This window comes from Misgurnus anguillicaudatus, chromosome 21 (genome assembly GCF_027580225.2).
Source record: "Misgurnus anguillicaudatus chromosome 21, ASM2758022v2, whole genome shotgun sequence".
NCBI classification, from domain to species: Eukaryota; Metazoa; Chordata; class Actinopteri; order Cypriniformes; family Cobitidae; genus Misgurnus; species Misgurnus anguillicaudatus.
Window position 1 is genome coordinate 61,593,772 of NC_073357.2, and position 21,890 is coordinate 61,615,661.

A 21,890-nucleotide genomic window follows, 5' to 3' on the forward strand; every position below is an offset into this window, starting at 1 on the left:
CCATGATCGGATGTTAAAAGGAGGTCATTTGTAACTCTAAGCAGTGCTGTCTCTGTGCTATGGTGGGGTCTGAATCCTGATTGGAACTTTCCATATGTACTATTATTCACTAAGAATGCGCAACAATACTCAGGTAGGCTGTGGCGTTGACACGATGCTCAATTGGTACCAATGGGCCCAAACTCTGCCAAGAAAATATCCCCCACACCATTACACCACCACCAGCAGCCTGAACCATTGATACATGGCAGGATGGATCCATGCTTTCATGTTGTTGACGCCCAAGACACAAAAGGTCATTGCAGAAGAGGCTGTTCACAAAGCTCTGTGTCTAAGCACATTAATAGAGAAGCAAAGGGAAGGAAAAGATGTGATAGAAAAAAGTGTACAAGCAATAGGGATAACCGCACCCTGGAGAGGATTGTGAGAGGAGATTCACAAAGAGCGGACTGCAGCTGGACTCAGTGCTTCAAGAACCACTGTGCACAAACGTATGCAAGACATGGGCTTCAGCTGTCACCATCCTTGTGTCAAGCCGCTGTTGAATAACAGACAGCATAAGAAGCATTTCGCTTCTGGAATGTCGCTGAGTGGTCCTTCTCTGATGAAAGTAAATTTTGCATTTCCTTTGGAAATCAGTAGTAGTAAGACTGGGGGTAGGGGGTTAGTGGGTAGGTTAGGGATCAGAAAATTTCCTGTATTTTCAAATCCCAATGTTGACATGTATGACTTCAGCTGATTTCATAGCATTGTAAAATTTAACATTAGTGTTTGGTACCTTGAACCCGATAACCATGACTATTTGCATATCTTATGATAACTTGATGATGCTTCCTCACGTCTCTTAGTAAATTCTTCATTGTTAAAGCAGTGGTGTGCAACCAAGTTATCAGTGTAGCTCACAGTCCCCTCTACTGGGGATTTTAACACAGGCACAAATTAATTTAGTGAGTCTCACATGGGCAACAATTGGGTATAATGCCTTACACAGGACACTAGAGGTCCTGCAATCTCTAGCACGCTGGAGAATCAGAGCAATGGGTGTTGTCCTGTTTCAGTTTCTTAGCACAGGGCCCGATACTTTTGGGATACTCTGTTAAAAACTGTGATTATTTGAACAATAAGATTTGTCCTTTGGTTTAGTCAGTACTTGTGCATAGCATGCAGTTTCCTTAAGGAATTTACGATCATCCTGGTTTTGGATGAGGTTGAAGGGGGTTTTAATGGATGATAAGGAGAAATGCTGTGGACCAATCAAAATGTCCTCCTCTTCTCCATAAAAGATGTCAGAGCAGCCTCTTATTTGATCGAACTGGACACCTGTTTGTGTTAACCCACCCAAATCCAGTCCAAATGTATCAGTTGGGGAGATGTCTGAAATGCTTGTTATCAGGTGTTCCTACAGGTGATTTCCTGGTAATTTGACCCAGCATTTGTGTTGATGCGTCACAGGAGGGGTGCATTCATCCAACTGTCTGTGAAATTTGCAGGGCAAATAAAACATGTGACATTTTTTGTCTGTTTGTAGTTGGATGGACGGTTCACCTGTTGTATACACTGCATGGGAAAAAAATGAACCAAATTTCGCCAACAATAATGAGAACTGTGTGGCCGTTTTGAAAAGCTCAGGTAAGAACTTCTCATCACAGCTGTATATGATATAGCAAATAGATGAAGAACAACATCCACTAATGCTGAGGCAGCTATTCAGTTCTGCTCCAGAGACATCACATCTAGATTATAAGATGTTGATTCAGATTGTATTAGTGTTGAAGCTGACCTCATTTGGATTAATAAATATCTTTTACCATTAGGTTTAAAATTTCAGAAGCTTGTTATTGTACAACAATATTGTATGACACATAAATAGTATACTGTATGTCTTATCTAATCGCCTTTTTAAAGGTGCACATGATCTGATGGATAATATGTATGTGTTTCTGTAGGATTCTGGAATGATGTTAATTGTGGTTTATCGTTACCCTCAATCTGTAAAAGAAGTGCTGATTTTGTCAACACCACCATGTCTCCAACCACTGTAGCACCGGGCGGCTGCGCTCCTGAATGGACTCTGTTCAGAGGAAAAGTAAGAACCATTACTGTCCAAATACATTTGGGGACCCACATAACCATTAAGAGATGCCATGAGTCCCCAAAAAACCTGGGGATTCCTTGGTTTTCCATTAAAACTAGGACTATTTTTGTCAAATTATTGAAAGCAACACATTAGCTATGTTTATTTGCACAAAATGTTGTCATTACAACTGAATTTAATCCGATTGCAGATTACGACATTAAAGTTTACATGCACTCTAAACATTGCAATCTGATTAAAATATTTGTTTACATGTACAATCTATATAATCCAAACCAAACAGCTGTGCAAGTGCACATCCAGGGTTGCCAGATTTGCGTATCAAACTCATCCCAAAGGGCATTCAAAACCAGCACAATTGCATCCCAAAGAGAATTCAAAGGCCAAATTCCAATAACTAATGAACAAAACCCTTTGATCCTTAAAGGGGCACTTCACTTATTTGCATTAAGCTTTGTATTGTTAGAACCCGAATCATGTTTTTGAATGGTCGTGCATTATTCCTTCAGTTTCCCCTGAGACGGAAGAAATACAGATTTCAGTGTTGCACTTCCTTCTTTCAATGATGTAAAAATCATCATATTGCGTCATTGAAAGAAGGACGTGCTATATCTTTGTTGAGGGTGAAAGACTACAGACACTCATTCCTCATTTTTCCAAGGTGGGGACAATGGATGGGACCCACTTACGCTAAAGACCTATTACAGATCAGTGGGTGGGACTTACGAAAATATACGAACACAGACGATAAAAAACGATCAGCCGCCATAATTATGCGAAGCTAACAGACGTTGTGGAGTGAGCCAGACTTGTTACAATAATAGCAGAAGGTAATTGATATGATATGGAGAAGGGTAATTTCGCTACCGTGATGCTTTATTCCGCTGTTCATTGCACCTTTATGAGCCACAATACATTGGCATTTTAAAAATTTCTCGAAGTAAATTGGTCCCGCGAAGTGTGTTTCCAATTCGTCGGTCACAACGTGATATCTTTATTCCCTTCCTTCAGGGAAAGAGGGTTAGATACATAACTGAGACATTTTTCTTTCTGTTATTTCCCTGACCAAGATATTTTAATAATCAAAGCTGCACACCTTAATTCTGAGCGTTTGTGTTTCCAAATAGTGTTACAAGTTTTTCAAAAATAAGATGTCATGGCATAAAGCACAAGATCACTGCATTTCTAATAATGGCAAACTGGTGTCTATTTGGAGTCGCACAGAGCAATGTAAGTATGACACAAATACTGTTATCTGTTCATCCTTTACACCTGAATTTATTTATTTTTATAAGAAATGAAACCTGCTGATATCATTGAGATGTTTAAATAATTCAAAATGTATTCTCTACTATTAAAGCTAGTTAACATGTTTGCAATTAAAAGTATTACATTGACTTTATTTAAATTTGTGACCTAGTGCTAAACCAGCACAGACAGTGGCTGTACTTTAAGTGGAGTGTGAAGTTTAACTGAATATATTAAATGTTAAATGAATATATATATATATATATATATATATATATATATATATATATATATATATATATATTATCCATTGCATTACAAAAATCCCTTTGTTTGCATTTTCAGTTTTTCTCACAACTTTAATGCTAAGTGCTGTTAATGACGTGTGGATCGGTGCAAATGACATTGCCACAGATAAAAAATTTGTGTGGACTGAAAATCGAGCTGTCAGATACAAAAACTGGCTCAAAGGTCAACCTTCATCATGGGTACGGTCAATATACTTTTCTGGGGAGTGCATGAGTTTATTGCAAAAATTAATGTAGCAGCACAATCATCAAGCTAATCTTTTGTTTGTTGTGTATTTGTTTCATCAGTTAGCTTTCTGTGTAATCTTACACTAAAAGCTTTGTGTTTGTTCACAGCAGTTAATATAAGCATCTCAATATATGTTCTTCTCACAGGCAGTGTGTTTCAGTTTAACTTCTGTTATGAGGTTTTGATTTTAGTTGTAAAGGTTTGACCATTTCATTAACTCAATGCATCCTAAAGATACAGTAGCCACCAAAGGACAAATATGCCAACATCTGAGGCAACATAGGGATGAAATGCACTCTGTAGGAGGGGTGCACAAACTCGGTCCTGGAGGGCTGTTCCTAGCAGAGTTTAGCTCCAACTTGCCTCATCATACTGCCTAGAAGTGTTTAGTGCTTAGTAACCCCCCAGTCAGACAGCCAGCGCAAGCAGTAGCAGAGCGACGTGATCTCATCCATTTCAATGGAAGCTTGCCGACTTCCGGCGTTTGCACTCAAACGTAGTAACTGTTTTACTCACATAATGTTACTGTGCCATTCCTGTCAGAGCCAACATTAATGGTTCTTTTAATCACAGTCTCTCTGCAAATCCAGCATCGACTTGTCGCTTCTTTACGAATTCACGGTACACAAATTAAACAAACACTCCCCACATGAGCTGGAACTTCTTTATAAACAAACTTCAACCCCGCATTCCTAATGTTAGGTTCCAAGGTAAGGTTATACAGCAAGTATAACTGGTACTCATAAAAGATCACCGCGTCAAAATAAAAGTCTTTCGGGAAAAATGTATTTAAACGTCATTACATTTGGCAATCTTTAAAGACATGTTTACTGATTGTTGAGACCCTGAATACGATTGCTTTGCCCCTGACCCCCACATGTGTCACGCGAAGCTGTGGGCGGGGCTACAAAAGCAGTCCTTGTAATTTGAATTTTAAGGTGGGGATAAAAATCTCATTGACATCACACATTGAAACATTACTGAACCGACTGTTTTCTTGGCTCGTTGCCAAAAACTGTTATATTTCTGTGTATAATGTATAGTACTATTATACGCTGTGTTTATATTGATTATTTCACAAATGAGCCACAAAACCAGCCCTAATATTTGTAGCAATAGCCAAAAATACATTGTATGGATCAAAATTACTGATTGATTATTTTATGTCAAAAATCATAAAGTTAAGATCATGTTCCATGAAGATATTTTGTAAATTTTCTTACAGCGAATATGTTTTAAATGTGTTTATCATTAGTAATATGTGTTGCTAAGGACCAGATTTTCAAATCGTTGTATCTCCTTTCACCTATTGTCCTATCCTAACAAAGTTTATTTATTCAAGCTGGTTAATTCCAAACAAGGTTTTTTATTCAGTTTTCAGATTATGTAAAAATTGACCCTTATGATTGTTTTTGTGGTAACAGTTTACAAATAATCTGAACTCTTTTCCATGTAGGGCTATAGATGTGTTGTGATGGTTAAACACCCAGAGAAGTTCACTGGTGTGTGGAAAAATGCAAAGTGTGAAAATGAGAAAGCTTTCATCTGCAAGAGGAACACAGGTTAGATGAAGACAAGACCTCACTGCGTAAATGTTATAACTGTAACTCAATCCAATCACATTGACTGAAGTAAACACACAAGTTTATGGGTGACTTGTTGATCTCTTACTGTACGTATTTTGTTTGTATTTTAGAATCTCAGTTCTTTGCTACCATGACCACAGCAGTGCCACAGAAATACTTCAGTCTGGGCAATGATTCATATAAGGTCCAGCTGGAGAAGATGAGCTGGGATGAAGCGAGAAGACAGTGTAAAGCTGATGATGCTGATCTTGCGAGTGTACTGAACTCCATCAGTCAGGCGTACACCAGCCTACAAGTCGACAATCTCAAAGAACCTTTGTGGATCGGACTCAACAGTAACCTGGTAATAAATTCATCTCTCTTCACAATAAACACATTCACGTAATATCATATACTGTATACACACTGCTGAAATGATTTTACTAACATATGAGTGTGGTAATGTGCTTTCTTCAGCCAGGTGGACGCTATCGCTGGGTGGATAACTGGTTTCAAAGATACAGTAAATGGGCTACAGGAGAACCCAAAAACGTCTCGGTTACATATGTAACCCTCGTTCCCTGAAGGAAGGGAACGGAGACGTCACGTCGTGACCGACGAATTGGGAACCGCTTCGCAGGTGACCTATCTGCTTCGAGAAACCTTTAAAACGCCAATGAACTTGGCATGCAGATAATTGCATCTGCCGGCGCCGCCCCGCCGCACAGCTATTTAATGAGCGGCAGGTGCAGTTATCAAATCAGCTATTTTTTGCTGAGAAAGCTGGACAGAAGGAAAGGGTCCGGCCGATATCAGCAGTGGAACAGCAAACTGTGGCGACGGGACGTGACGTCTCCGTTCCCTTCCTTCAGGGAACGAGGGTTACATATGTAACCGAGACGTTCCCTTTCAGTCGGTCACTACGACGTCACGTCGTGACCGACGAATTGGGAATCCCTACCAAAGCGCCACTGAAGCTGACCCTTCCAGTGCCTGCATAAACCCTCCGACTCTCCTCTTTAAGGGAACGGAAATGGGGTTGAAGCAGAGGCCGGTCACTACTTGTTCCTTAACCCACGATAGTGACTAGGCGAACTGGGAAGCGAACTCGTCAGGCGGGACTAAGATCGCTGCGGAAGAAAAACCCTCTAGGGGTCTACCACTAAGGTGATGGATAAAAAGACACGAGGTCTATAAAAATACACTCTCTTAGCAACACTAGAGAGGCGCGGAACGAACTCCGCTCAGGGAAACGTGGTAAATCATAAACTTTCCACGGAAATACTCACAAAGAAACCACTAGGGGGCGCAATGTGGGCGCTAGCCTCACCCAGATAGTCAAGAATACATCTAGTGAGAGGCTGGCAGCCGATGCTCCGCAACATCGGTCACCAAGCGGTGGAAAAGACAAAAATCATTTTTTTTAACGTTTTTGCCTTAATGGCCTTCCATAATGGTGCGGTTTCTGCGCAGCCAAAAAGAAAGGCTCCAAGCCGACACAGGAGCCGTTCCTCGATGTTCTCACTGATCTGACTAGAGAACTCGAGAGGATACCGGCTCAACACGAACACTGTAGAATCTAGTGAACGTATTAGGTGTCACCCAGCCAGCAGCTCTACAAATATCTGAAAGCGAGGAACCACGAGCCAAAGCCCAAGATGAAGCCACGCTTCTGGTTGAATGGGCTCTCAAACAAAAAGGGCAAGGAATGCCCTGTTTCTCATATTTCAGGGCGATTGTGTCTACAATCCAATGAGACATCCTCTGTTTAGTGACAGCTTTCCCTTTCTGCTGACCACCGTATCAGACAAAGAGCTGTTCTGAGGTCCGAAAGCTTTGAGTGCGATTCACATACACACGTAGTGCACGTACAGGACATAACAAAGCCATAGCTGGGTCTGCCTCTTCCAAAGGCAGTGCTTGTAAGTTCACCACTTGATCCCTAAAGGGAGTGGTGGGAACTTTAGGCACGTAGCCCGGCCGGGGTCTCAGTTTAACGCTGGATTCAGCCGGCCCGAACTGAAGGCACGAATCGTTGACCGAAAATGCATAAAAATCCCCTATCCTTTTAATAGAAGCCAATGCGAGGAGCGTCAAAGTTTTCATAGTGAGAAACTTGACGCTCACCGTCAGCAGAGGCTCGAAAGGGCAGTGCTGAACTTTCAGCACCATGGACAAGTCCCAAGGATGAATAGAGGGAGGCGCGAAGGATTCAGCCTCCGTGCCCCTGTTAAAAACCTAATGACCAGATCGTGCTGACCCACAGATCTACCGTCTATAGGTGCGTGATGCGCGGATATTGCCGCGATATCTACTTTAATAGTAGATGGTGACAGCCTCTTCTCCAAGCGGTGCTGGAGATATGAAAGCACAATACTGATGGAGCATTCTCGGGGGTCCTCTCGCTGAGAGGTACACCAAACAACAAACAGGTTCCATTTCAGCGTATACGCCTGTCTCATAGACGGTGCTCGCGCTGCAGCGATGGTGTTAGATACCGCCTGGGGTAACCCACCTAAAACCTCCGCGCCCCGTCCAAAGACCACACATGGGGGTTCCACAGATCGGGGCGAGGGTGCCATAATGTGCCAAGGAGTCAGCCAGGGAGGGACTGTCGCGAGGAGAGTGAACTCTGTAAAACCAATTCCTAGTTGTCCGGTACGGCGCAACTAATAGAATGCGCTCCTCGTCCTCCCTGACTTTGCACAGTGTCTGCGCAATAAAGCTTACTGGGGAAAACCCCGCGGCCAGCTGTGTGCCAGTGCATCCACGCCGAGTGTTCCTTCGGATAATGAATAAAACAGGCGACAATGGGTTGTCTCTGAAGAAGCAAACAGATCTAACTGCGCTCTGCCGAAACATTTCCAAATCAGCTGAACCGACCGGGGGTGGAGTCGCCACTCGCCGGAGCGCGCTGCTCGTGAGAGCGCGACTGCCGCTGTGTTCAGCGACCCCGACATGTGAATGGCACGAAGAGACCTCAGATACTTCTGACTCCAGAGGAGGAGAGACGGGCGAGATGCGACAGGTGACGAGAGCGCAAATCGCCTTGGCGATAGATATACGCTACAGCCGCAGTGTTGTCGGTGCGCACTACATCTTAAGCATCAAATCACGTTGACGAAACGGACGAGCGCAAGATATACAGTGCACAGCTCGAGGCAATTTATGCTAATGTCGCTGGAATGTCGAACAGACCCCCGAAGCGACGAGCCCGCCGTACGTGGCTGCCCACCCCGTGGTAGAGGCATCTTTGCAAACAATAGCATGCCTGGAGACCTCTCAGTGGCACCCGCACCCTGAGAAACGCTGGGTCTGACCACGGGGTGAAAGTGTGACGGCATCTCGATGTAATTATAATACTGTGAAAGCCGGTGAGCCACGCTCTCCTCGGGACTCGGTCATAAAGCCAACACTGAAGCGGTCTCATATGGAGCAGCCCGAGCGGTGTCACGGCCGCGGCTGCTGTCATATGCCCCAGAAGTTTCTAAAATTATTTCAGTGGAACCGCAACCCTGCCTTTAAATGTTGAGGCAAGCCAGAATTGACTGAACACGCGCTTCTATGAGACGTGTTGCTAAAACGACCAAATCCCGTTACTTTCCGAGAAAAGAGATTCTCTGCACGGGGCAAAGTTTACTCTTTCCCCAGTTGGCCTGAAGACCGAGACGAGCGAGGTGTTTAAGTACACGATCTATGTGTGTGCACAGCATCTGACGAAACTGAGCTATTATGAGCCAATACGCCAAAACGCAAACACCACTCTCTCTCTCAGGGGCTGCAGTGCGCCATCCGCAACTTTCATGAAGACACAGGAAAAGAGAGAGAGAGAGAAAGCCCGAACGGTGAGACTTTGTACTGATATGCCCTCCCCTCGAACACAAACCGGAGAAACGGCCTGTGTTGGGGGAGTATGGAGACATGAAAGTACGCGTCATTCAGGTTGAAGGCTGCGAACCAATCCTATGGGCGGATGCATTAAAATATGCTCCTCTGCGTAAACATTTTGAACAGCATTCTGTGAATGTGAATTCTGTGAATTCTCGATTCAGTACGCGCAGATATAGGATCGGACGCAACTCGCCACTCTTCTTGGGTACAATGAAGGGCTGTAAAGCCCCGAATTTATCTCGGCTGGAGGGACCGGCTGGATCGCGTCCTTTCGCCAATAGGACAGCAATCTCCGCACGCAGTACGTGCGCATCGACAGCCTTCACCGTGGTGAAGCGAATGCCCGAATATTTGTAAGGTAGCCGGGCAAATTGAATGCGTAACCGAGACGGATCGTGCGTAAAAGCCAACGCGACGGGCTGGGAAGCTCTTCCCAGGCCCCCAGATACCGAGGGAGAGGAAATTACCGGCACGATGTGTGTACCCGTGGCGAGCGGAGACGGGGAGCTCAACGACGCGTGCTCTTTGGCCGCATTGTGAGATGTTGTGTGTAATGAAACACTCACCCGAAACCGCTGATGGATGCTGAGCAAAGGCTCCTTTGTAGATGTCCCGCTCGATACATCCGCTGGCGAAAGAGGAAGAGGAGAACTCAGGGTTTTGAGCCCGTCCGAAACTCCTATATGCCTCCGGTGATCTGGAGAAAGAAGAGGAATTCGCTCTTTGAGGTTAGTGGGTGCCGATTGAAGTCGGCGGAACACAAAACGAAACCAAGGATTCCCCACCCGGCCCTCCTCCGGGGTGGGGGGGAGAATGATGCTTTCACCATCTCCTGAAGAGCGATCCTCTCCATCTTCAGATCGCCCGACTCAGAGCCGCTAAGTTTCATTTTCCACCTCTGTAGCGGGCTGAGTGGGCGGGTGTACTGCTTACGACAGGTTCCTCAGAGCTGCCGGGATGAAGGAACAAAAAAAGCCGTAGCAGGACGCCCTCGGCGAAAAGCAGACCAATATACTGACGTAACGGAGGGGGCAGCTAGGCTCCGACGTGGCATGATGCCTCAGTCTGCTCTAAAGCGGCCGATCATTGTTGGACACTCTCAGCCGCGTCGCCGAAATGGCTGGTCTAAAATTGAACATTTAGGACGATTATTAACGACCTACTTAATTCCCGCAAGACACAACCAGAGATGGCGTTCCTGGACCACCGGGGGTGGGCATAGCACGTCCGGCGGCCTGTGGGGTGAACCCAGTCGCACGTAGCGCCAGGTCAGAGCCACACAGGATTTTTTAGTTGCCGGACCGTGACCTCACCTGTGCAGATCCTTCAGTGCCTTAGCCTGGCGGACCTGCATCACGCCATGGCGCGCACGGCAGAGGCCGCCTCTCACAACAAGCCCGTGGGTCTGTGAGGGGAGGGAGGCTGGTCTCTTGGAGTAGCAACCTTAGCGGCCCCGCCGTCAGGAGAGGTGAGAGGTGATGGCTGAACGATCGGTTCCGGGAGGAAAACGAGTTTTCCACGACCGTGTCAACCAACATGCACCCCGGGAAGAAAGGCACAGAAGGTCGGGGCTGTTCTTGCAGTCCTGAAGTGCCAATCATCTAGGCGGGACGGTGCAGTGGGGGAGGAGCTCTCCGCTCCACGCAGACCGTCTCCGCGCTCCTGAGCGTACATGGCCGCCACTCGGGGTCGAGCACGGAAGCCCCTACCCAACCCGAAGGCGGGAGTGGGTCCGAGTCGGCGACCGAATAGACGACCCCCTCTCCGATGCTGTGACAGACATAGAATCCTCGTGAGGACTGAAAGAGGACGAGAGCGCGTAGAACACGCGCCACCCGTCTCTTACGGCACCTCTGGCTGTGGATGGGGGTGCTGAGAGTCACTGGACGAACCAGCTAACCGATTCAGCACCGTTTATACGGAGATAAGATTTCCAGAGTTTTGCCACCGCACCTTTAACGGGGCTCCGCAACGGAAAAACAGGGGTAACGGTCCCGGAGGTACGAAACCCGTCTCCGCCATCCAAGAGGTTCATGCTCTCTTAGGAGTATGAACCCTCCACGATCGCAGCCTCAGCATGCACTCTTGCGCACGAGAGAAAATGATCGTGGCCACCCGGGGACCCATACATTTGCCGCATCCAGAAACACGGACGGAAAGACATCTTTAAAAAGACGCTCCCGTCTCAGTGCAAGTGAAATGCTGTCTTTAAAAAGACGCAGAACACCGCAATACTCTTTTAGAGGAAATACTCTTTTAATGTGCTGATGTTGATGAAGCACACAGGGGAACGGCTACGCACACACTCAACTAAGAGTGAGAAAAAAGTCAAAAAATTAAAAAGAGAGGTGGAACACCCGCGAGCCTCCGCTGAAATGCCTTTGCCCAACCAAATCGAACACGCAGAGTTCTCCAAAGAGCAGAGAGTAGCTTCTCGTGAGCAGTCAGTCTGCCAGCTTTCGAAGCTAAAAAGCTGATTTGATAACTGCACCTGCCGCTCATTAAATAGCTGTGCGGCGGGGCGGCGCCGGCAGATGCAATTATCTGCATGCCAAGTTCATTGGCGTTTTAAAGGTTTCTCGAAGCAGATAGGTCACCTGCGAAGCGGTTCCCAATTCGTCGGTCACGACGTGACGTCGTAGTGACCGACTGAAAGGGAACAATTTAGCTTGTGTTTATATTGACACGGATGGAGACTGGAAAACTGCAGCGTGTAACAACAAATATTATTCCCTCTGTAAACGATCAACAGGTATTTCATTCTACATATAGTCATTTATATTTAGATAATGTTTAGTTGCTTTGCTTCCAGAAATATTTCCCCATTTATTTTTACCATTTTAAGAAATTCCTTTACAGTCTCAATACAGTCCTTAAAAGATAAACCCCAGTAGCACAAACTTTGTCTTTTTTGATCATTTGAAAGATTTTAAGATCAAAGATACTTTAATGACATAAACTATATTTTTGTCTATAAAAGTACTTTCACAAATTAAAACATAAACCTTCAGATTAACTCTTTCCCCGCCAGCGTTTAAAAAAAAAAAGTTGTCAGCCAGCGGCAGCATTCTTTTATGATTCATCCAAAAAGGTATTGCCTTACAGAAAATGTTCCTCTTTAAATATATAAGCATATAATATATCAAATAAAAGGACAGATTCTCTGCTTTAAAAAAAAGTTTCATCCTACCTTCATTTGTTCACATGTCAAATATGGGAACGTTTCTTCAAAAACACAAAATTTTGAGCAAAAAGCTCAGATAATTGTATTTTTTTTAAATAACTTTCAATAGCTCTTTCTACATTAGCTCTTTCTAAAGGTATTTTTTTCAAAATCCTTTTGCACATTTTATTTATGTTCAGTAGCTATTTCTAGCTTAATCAAATCCACAAACTTATAAAAGGATTTATCCATTTTTACAAGGTCGTCTGTTGACTGCTGAATATAAAACCCCTTCAATATGGGAGGAGTCGAGTCAGCAAAAAGTACCGGCACCTCTTTTGGGCCACTTAAACCACTGGTGCAATTAAGAAAATTTATTATTTTGAGTTGAACCCACGAAATTTCTGTAAACACCGCCATCACACATAAGCTACGCACTGACACACACACACACACACACACACCCACACACACACACACACACACACACACACACACACACACACATTGTGGTTTCCATGTTTTGTGGGGACATTCCATAGACGTAATGCATTTTATACTGTACAAACTGTATATTCTATTCCCCTAACCTACCCCATTCCCTAGCCCCAACCATCACAGAAACCCTTCTACTACTTCACATTTTCAAGAAACATCATTCTGTTTCATTTATAAACTTGTTTCCTCATGGGGACATCAAAATGTCCCCACGAGGTCACAAAAATACTGATATTCCTATCTTGGAATAATTACCAGGTACACACATACACACACACCTGACATGTAACAAACCCAGTGCACTCACACATTTTGTACATGAAACGCACAAAAAGACTATAACAGGGTTCCCGCGGGGTCTTAAAAAGTCTTAAAAAGTCTAAAATTCAGAATGTTAAATTTAAGGCCTTAAAAAGTCTTAAAAACACCCAGATTTTTATCCCAGGTCTTAAATTTAATTTACCCAAGTCTTAAATTTCTTACCTCTTTTCATTCCCAAAAAGCGTTGTCCGCAGAAAATAAAATAGTAATTTAAAACGCTGAAGAACTAACTTAATTCAGTGGCGGAGGCAGAAAGTGTATGATGGTGGGTCTCTAAAAAGAAACGTTCCGCCCTTTGTCATAATCCACGCAAATCGTGCCATAAGCTATATTTCAGATGTTGTGATCTGACTGTTTACTGTGGGTTTGGCGAGAAACAATCCTTAAACTTAGTTCTGTATAAGCTAATTTATAAGCCCGTGGCTTACCTGAGCATTTGCCAGGTTCTGAAACATAGAGGACACAGAAGCGAACAAAAATCAATGCTGCTTTATTGAAAATCAACTTAAACAGTCGGGCCGTCGAGTCACGAGCCACCAACAGCGTGTCAACTTTAGTGTTACACAGTTTTATATTTTAGACTTTAATATTGCTCTTTGCTGCGATGCACTTGAACCTAACACGCTTTCCCTTCAGCTCTCCACAAACATCAGCGATTGACAGACGGAAAGCAAGGAAGTACCGTAATAAACCATATATTTCAAAAAAGTGCAATTGTCTTTTAGGAACAATTCAAACGTTTTGATTGCGCAAATGCTTCAGGAGTTACGGTTAAATGAACAGCGGTAGATCAGAGCCCTTTCGCATAGGCAGGCTGCTGCATACGGCATCGCCTGGTTTATTTAAGTTAACTGAGCGTTACGTTCGCTAGTCATAAGCATCTTACAACAATTAACTAAGAATAATAATCAATATTTTAAAGTTAATTTCAAAGTTAATATTCTGAAATAAGACCATTTCTGAAATAAGAAATGCGACCCTTCCGAGGCTACAGCCTTCGATTGAGAAACGGACTTAGGGGATAACGTTAGCAGCACATATCAAACAGCCTTTTAATGGTAAATTTCATTTTCTTAATGCAGATTCATCCGTTATTGTTTAATTAGAGAGGCTATTAAACCTTATGGCAGTATATAGTGCATATTTATGCATAAAACGTATGGGTGGAGTGTTTTTTTGGCTCTGTGATTCTGTATTCAATTGAATGCAATACATTAATTTATTAAAAACTTGTATTAATAAAATGCATATATTAATGCTTTTAGGGATTAATAATAATTGAAAGTGATCTTTTGTTCTTTGTATATTTATAAACAGGCACAAGATATATACACAGCACACAGTCAGTTGTACATTAAACGTTATGGGGTGGTTTCCCAGGCAGGGATTAACTTAAACCAGGACTAGGTCTTAGTTTAATTATGACATATATAACTAGTTTGAATAAACATGCCTTACTAAAACCATTACTTGTGTGCATTTTGATGTATTTTAAGATATGTCAGTGCAAATTGTTTTCAAGTTTGGAAAGCTCTTATCCCTGTCTGGGAAACCTCCCCTATAAGCTTACGTACTACAGAGTGTGATGCATTTTAAAGCTTTAAAGTTGTATGAGGCAGTGTAAAACTAGGCACAAACCAGCAGCTGACCATACTAACTGATCTAATATTAGTGAATTTTATTTGTCAAAAAACATTGTTGGTAGAATTTTATAAAAATACTACTTACACATTTTAGTGTGATGTATAAATATTGTAAATCAATGCATTTCTTGACTATTAATTAAGAAAAATCACAGCTCTTTGCCTCTAACTCAATGTATTTTAATGGCTCACTATGAGCCATTTTTGGGCTTCCATTGTCAGAAGTCTCTTCCTAAAGGGCTATGGGTAAAATTTGTCGGCGCCAACACTCGCGGTCTAATAGAGTTAAGCATAATGTATTTCCATGTATTTTGATTATCTGTTTTAAAACTGCGTTCATTTTATATTTTTCTATAACTGAATCAATAAAAATAGAACGTTTTAAGAATTTCTGAGATCATTTGAATGCTTCTAGTAATGTGTCGTGTTGGTCTTAAATTTAACTTGCTGAAACCTGCAAGAACCCTGTATAAACAACATTCAGTGACTTGATTGCTTTTATAGATGGATATATAACATTTTTTAAATGCTGGAAAGGAGAGCAAACAGTAGTAGAAAAAGTTAGAGAGACTGAAGGGATCAGAGACAGGTAAGAAATGATAAAGTGTATGTAGCAGTTTCATAGTCATGATAAAGGTTATTAGCCCCTAAAATAAACATCATTCCATTATTTACTCACCCTTATGCTTATGTTGTTTTGAAACATAAGAGCTTTTAATTTTCCGATCAGGAACTAAAGGGGTCATGTATGATTTATTACAGTCATATTTAGAATCACTGCAGGTTGTTGTTAGTCGGGTTATGATTGCTACACGCATGCATGATACATCTGGAAAGTAAAACTGATTTATAATGTATAATGAAAAGTATAGTCTGACTCATATAAATATAAATCCCCATATAAATAGTTAGTATTCATTAAACTTTAAATTTAAATATAGTATACATAAACTTTAATTCAAGATACACAATAATAAATAATAGTGATAAATAACTTTTATACTTTTATATCTGTACAGTTTTTTATTAATCAAAAATCATAAGGGCTTGGAACTATATAGAAGAGTAATGTATGTAGCCTACATGAATTTATTAATATAAAAATAGTGGTCCCAATTTGCAAAAAAGCATCAAAATGCTCTCTTCACATCATTACTGAGGGCTAAGAATGAAATCCTAGAACCGCCCCTGGTTTTAATTGACAGTTTCAGTTTAAGAGAGATCTGATATACTAACCCCTCACACGGTCTACAGTTTTTGCCCCTACAGATCCTCCTCAGCTGCCGGGTAACTGCCCCGAATCAGATCAGAGGAACAGTTGGATCCCATTTAGAGGACACTGCTATACGTTCATGACCTCCAAGAGAGACAACTGGGCTCATGCCACAGTAGAATGTATAAGAATGGGTAAGACGCTTCATCCTCCTCTCAATGAGATCATTAAATTCCTGTATGATGTAAAACTCTATTTATATAGACATAGATAATTAATAAAAGGTCTGTACATGGTAATGATGTATAGTGACCCTCAAACACGATTGTTTCCTCCTTCTTATGTAAATCTTGTGCATGAAAAAACTGCTGGAAAACAAACCAATCTCAACATAACACTGAGTGTGATGTTAAAATTGAGATTGAAAGCCCCAACATTAAAAAAACACATTAAATTAAAAACTAAGTTGTTACAATGCTAAACACAAAGTTGTGACTGCTGAGTCAGCGCTATATGCTAGTTCGTGCTATATGCTAGCGTTTAGGCTACTATTTACGGTTACGTTTTGCAGCTCCATACTGATAAAAAACACAAACTTACCACTCAGAAACGTCCATTAACAATTTTCAAAAAATTTGTTGTTCCTCAAAATCTCGATCTTCGTCTGATACTATGGAGTGAAAACAGTATCAAAACCTTCCACAAATGCACACAAAAGTACATAAATGTCCACTGTAGTTCACAAATGCACACAATAAATCCAGATGCGCGCAAAGTAATTCACAAATGCACACAAAATAATTCACACGGTGAAATCCACAAATGCAACACAAAAATCACACACTCGGTTAAATACTCAAGGAGGATTGATTTTAAATTGTACATGTTAACGTTAGTGTGAATCTTCTACGTGGATTTCAGTGTGTGAATTTTTTTTTGTGTACTTTTGGATTTCACTGTGTGAATTATTTTGTGTGCATTTGTGAATTACTGTGCGAGCATCTGGATTTTTTGATACTGTTTTCACTCCATAGTATCAGACGAAGATCAAGATTTTGAGGAACAACACATTTTTTCTCATTTGAATTCTCATGAGTGCGTGTGGATCTCCTGCACACATTTGTGATTTACTGAGCGTGCATCTGGATTTATTGTGTGCATTTGTGAACTATGGTGCACATGTGTGTACTTTCGTGTGCATTTGTGAGAGGTTTTGATTCTGTTTTCACTCCATATGATACATCCTCAAATATATAAGGCTTGTTTACTTAATGTGAGTTACTGACATGAGCCTCGCTGTGAAACAGCGAATTAGAGCAAATCTCAACATAATTATTCATGACTCTTCCTAATAAGGTAATATTAGACCATTTCATTCCAAGGGCAAATCTTAGGATTGTAAATGGACGTGTAGAACTGTCTCTGGATAATTTTTGCACTTAATAAAGTTACATGCCTTCTATATCACAGAACAATTGAACGGATTATTGCAATGCATTCTTTGGCTTTTTTTAAAAAAGATCACATGTTTTCCAAATATTTACATACATTTAAATTGGACACACACAGATTGAATTCACTCATTTTGAGCTCAAGCTTTACTCCTCACATCTGAATGTGTAGTGCAGTAAATGGACAAATGTTTTAATGTTGCTGTGTTGTTGTTTTTGTTGTTTCTCATCTTTGGCAGCATTCAGATCTTTAGTTTAACGTTTGAATGATTGTTTTTTAAAGCAGATACAGTGAGTTATCTGTCATTTCAGGTGCATCTTTATTGAGTATTGAGGATCCAATAGAATCACAGTTTATCCGACAATACCTGGAGATCCTGCAGGATAAAATCAAGTCATTCTGGATTGGACTTCACCGCAGTCATAAGGGTTAGAATGAGCCTTCATCTAAATCAATACAACACATTTAAAATCACAGAAACATTGAACTGATGTTTGTGTATGACAGGTAATTGGATGTGGGTTGATAATACGGTTGTGAATTACACAAACTGGAAACCGCAGATGCCGGATAATGTTAGAATTTGTATTGAAGTTCAGTCAGAGACTGGGATGTGGAACACCAACAACTGTGATGATCAGATCAGTTATATCTGCAAGACTGCTAAAGGTCTGACATATAAACTAACAAATAATCTGCATTAATATCACATCACCTTACTGTATGTAAATATCTACATGTGTCTTTATTAACAGTTATACCACCAACAGAGAAGCCATAAGTCTCAGGTATGATAAACTACATCTGCAGCGTTTAATTATAACCTGTGAAAAGTGTTCAGGAGTTACAGTTTTTTTCAGTTGCTAACAAGTATTGTTCGGTACTGAGACCGCATTTTCAAAGCTCTTCACACGGTCTGCACTACCAGCATGAATGTTGGCCAAAGAGTAAATCTCACCTCCAAAACTCACTCAGACCAACATAACACTAGCAACAATTCTCATTCAAAAACACAGTTTCTTTCATTACTACATCATGTCCCAATCCCAAACTTTGCCCTACACAGAGGATTTCTTTCCTCTGCATGGAACTGGACTGTGTGAAACAGAAGAGCGTGTACAGTCGATCCTGTCTGAATAAATTCAAAGACAAGAGCGCTGTCCTGCTGAAACAATTTCAGAAGCTCTTGGGTCATATGGCTGCAGCAGCGGCTGTGACACCGCTCAGTCTGCTCCATATAAGACTGCTTCAGCGTTGGCTTCACGACAGAGTCCAGAGGAAAGCGTGGCTCACCGTCTTGCATTGGGTAACAATCACACTCTGACTTCTGTGGTCAGACCCATCATTCCTCAGAGCAGGGGTATCACTGATACAGGTCTCCAGGCATGCCATTGAATGCACAGAAGCCTCCATCACGCGGTGAGGAGCCATGTACGACAGGCTTGCAGTTGCGGGTGTCTAAACGACATCTCAGATGTGCTGGTATATAAACTGCCTCGAGCTGTATGTCTTGCTCTCCTCCATTTCAACAACAACACTGACAATATTGTGACTGTTGCGTATATCAATCCCCAAGGCAGTTTACGTTCTTGTCACCTGTCGCCACTCCTCAGAAACATTTCGGCAGAGCACAGATAGATCTGTTTGCTTCTCCAGAGATAACACATTATTGCCTGTTTTACGCACTCACCGGAGGAACACTCATTGTGGATGCACTGGCTCACAGTTAGCTGCAGGGTCTGCGCAAAATTGTGTTTCCCCCAGTAAGTCTTATTGCACAAACATTGTGCAAAGACAGGGAGAAGGCGCAATCTACCTGTTGCGGTGTATTGGGCGACCAAGAACTGGTTTCCAGAACTCTCACTCCTCGCGACAGCCCCTCCATGGAGGAGTCCCCTGAGGAAACACCTTCTTTCTCAAGGAGGGGGCACATTATGGCACCCTCTCCTGACCTGTAGAACCTCCATGTGTGGTCTTTGAACAGGACACGGAGGCGATATCCATGTGCCGGTAAACGGTAGATCAGTGGGCAATTACGGCCTGGTAATTAGGTTTTTAAGAGGTAAACGGAGGCTGAATCCTCCGCGCACTCTCTCTATTCCTCCTTGGGACCTGTCTGTTGTGCTGAAAGCTCTCCAGGACCCCCCCCCCGAGCCTCTGAATACTGTGAGTATCAAATTTCTTACAATGAAAACTTTAACGCTCCTCGCATTGGCCTCCATGAAGAGGATAGGGGACCTCTATGCATTTTCAGTCAATGATTTGTGCTTTCAGTGAGACACTGAGACCCAGGCCCGGCTACATGCCCAAGGTTCCCACCACGCCTTTTAGAGATCAGGTGGTGAACCTGCAAGCACTGCCACCAGAGGAGTCAGACCCAACCATGGCTTTGTTATTTCCTGTGTGCTCATTGCATAGATATGTGTACCAACCTCAAAGCTTTAGGACCCTTAGACCAGGTCTTTGTCTGCTGTAAGCCCAGGTTCTGCATCTTTAAGATAGAAGTCAGAGGGCTTTACGCAGGCACTGAAAGGCTCAGCTTAAGTGGTGCTTTGGTAGGGATTCCCAATTTGTCTGAAAGGTAGCATCTCGGCTACGTATGTAAACCTCATTCCCTGAAGGAAGGGAACGGAGATGTTGCGTTCCGTCGCCACAGTTTGCTGTTCTACTGCTGATATGGGCCGGGCACTGATGCTTGGCTTTCTCAGCGAAAATAGTGATTTGGTAACGCACCTGCCTTTCATTAAATATTTTTTTGAGTTTTGTGTGGTCACTGAATGCATTTTGTCTGAAAGCAATGAAAAATGGTTTACAGTTTGGTCTGCACTGAATTCTTTTTCCCCTGACTATGTGATCTGGTTCAAGTATTGAACAATGCTTGTTAGCAACTGAAAAAAATTAACAGTGCTGCAGAGGCATCATGCCACCTTGATTTTTTAAAAAAAGTGAATTTTGCATGGAGCAATGTTTCATACTATTGTAATAGGGTGCAAATGAACTGAATTGAGTATCTATTTTCCTTGAGTTTGCCGTGACAGCTAAATTTATAAAGTGGGAAATATATATAGTTATATATGGTTCATGTTATGTGTTTAATGTTGTATTGCAGATGATTGACAGGTAGATCAGAGGTGTCATGGATGGCTGGCATCGCTGTGGTGGTCGTGTTGGTCATAATCGCTGTCGCAGGTCTTGCTGGGTTTCTGTTCTTTAACACCTACCCTTCATACTGTAATCAATATTAACGTCAATTAAACATGGAATCCTCGTCATATTCTTATAGAGTACACCGACAAAAAGAGAAACATTTATGAATGATTTTATTGCTATTTTACACATTAAATGCCTTAAAGTTCCAATGAGAAACACTGAATTTTTGACAGAAAACTTCATGACATACAACAACTTAAACCAAAAAGCTAAACATGTCACATATATTTGGAAAGCTGAGATTCTTGTGATTAGAATGATCTAAACTCTTTTATACAATCAACACAACTAGGTACAACCTTTTTTTTTCAAGAATGCAAAAATTGCATGCACATAACTAACAAGATTTGAGGTTTTTACTTTTTGTAATGAAACATTTATATTCTTCTTTTGAATTAATGTGATCTTTTTTTGTAACACTTGTTGTGTAAGATGCAAACTATACAACCTTTATAAACCAAGTATTATGACCAATTTTATATGCAATCCTTGGGAACAATAGAAACCTGTGGGTTTGTTATTTTATACTCCAAGTGTTGTTTTTACTCCAAGTGTTGCTTTAATGCAAAATATTATAATCAGTGAGTTGGGAATATATGCATGACAGCTCTTAAATTGCACAAACAAAAAGAAGACATATATGATTTTTAAATTGATTTATTAAGAGTAGAGAGATTGATGCATGTATTAGATAAGAGATACATTACGCTTTGATGCATGATTTGCAGACCTGTGAAAGTGCAGAAGAGAATATATATATATATATATATATATAACATGATAAATGTCAGATCTAAGGCATCTCATGGGGCTCCATGTATAAAGAACTTGGACTTGAAACCTTGTCTATAAATTGATGCCGCTGAAGAGCTTATTCAGATCTGGACGCCGCAGCCAGCATCTCCGTTGTCTGACAGCCTGAAATCTTGTGTGCTCTAGACTTAGCATTTTTAGACTCTGTATTTTTGTTTCTGTTCTTTTTTATCTAATTCAGAAAAACTTGTAATCACAAACAACCAAATTATTTTAATACATTTTATTAAAGACAAGAAGT

At 41.8% G+C, this 21,890-nt stretch overlaps 1 protein-coding gene across 1 annotated transcript in view; it reads left to right on the forward strand.

The window, feature by feature from the left end:
* The window catches only part of LOC129453267 (macrophage mannose receptor 1), a 45,068-nt gene extending 24,076 nt beyond the window's left edge, over positions 1–20,992 (forward strand). The window contains exons 19-31 of the mRNA XM_073859585.1: positions 1,529–1,629; positions 1,947–2,086; positions 3,223–3,325; positions 3,689–3,831; positions 5,337–5,442; positions 5,577–5,809; positions 5,923–5,993; positions 11,994–12,088; positions 16,216–16,368; positions 17,938–18,054; positions 18,134–18,295; positions 18,382–18,414; positions 20,736–20,992. Of these exons, the coding sequence (XP_073715686.1) occupies positions 1,529–1,629; positions 1,947–2,086; positions 3,223–3,325; positions 3,689–3,831; positions 5,337–5,442; positions 5,577–5,809; positions 5,923–5,993; positions 11,994–12,088; positions 16,216–16,368; positions 17,938–18,054; positions 18,134–18,295; positions 18,382–18,407 (1,450 nt within the window). The 3' untranslated portion in view covers positions 18,408–18,414; positions 20,736–20,992. The remainder of the gene's footprint in view (positions 1–1,528; positions 1,630–1,946; positions 2,087–3,222; positions 3,326–3,688; positions 3,832–5,336; positions 5,443–5,576; positions 5,810–5,922; positions 5,994–11,993; positions 12,089–16,215; positions 16,369–17,937; positions 18,055–18,133; positions 18,296–18,381; positions 18,415–20,735) is intronic.
* The last annotated feature ends 898 nt before the right edge of the window (positions 20,993–21,890 follow it).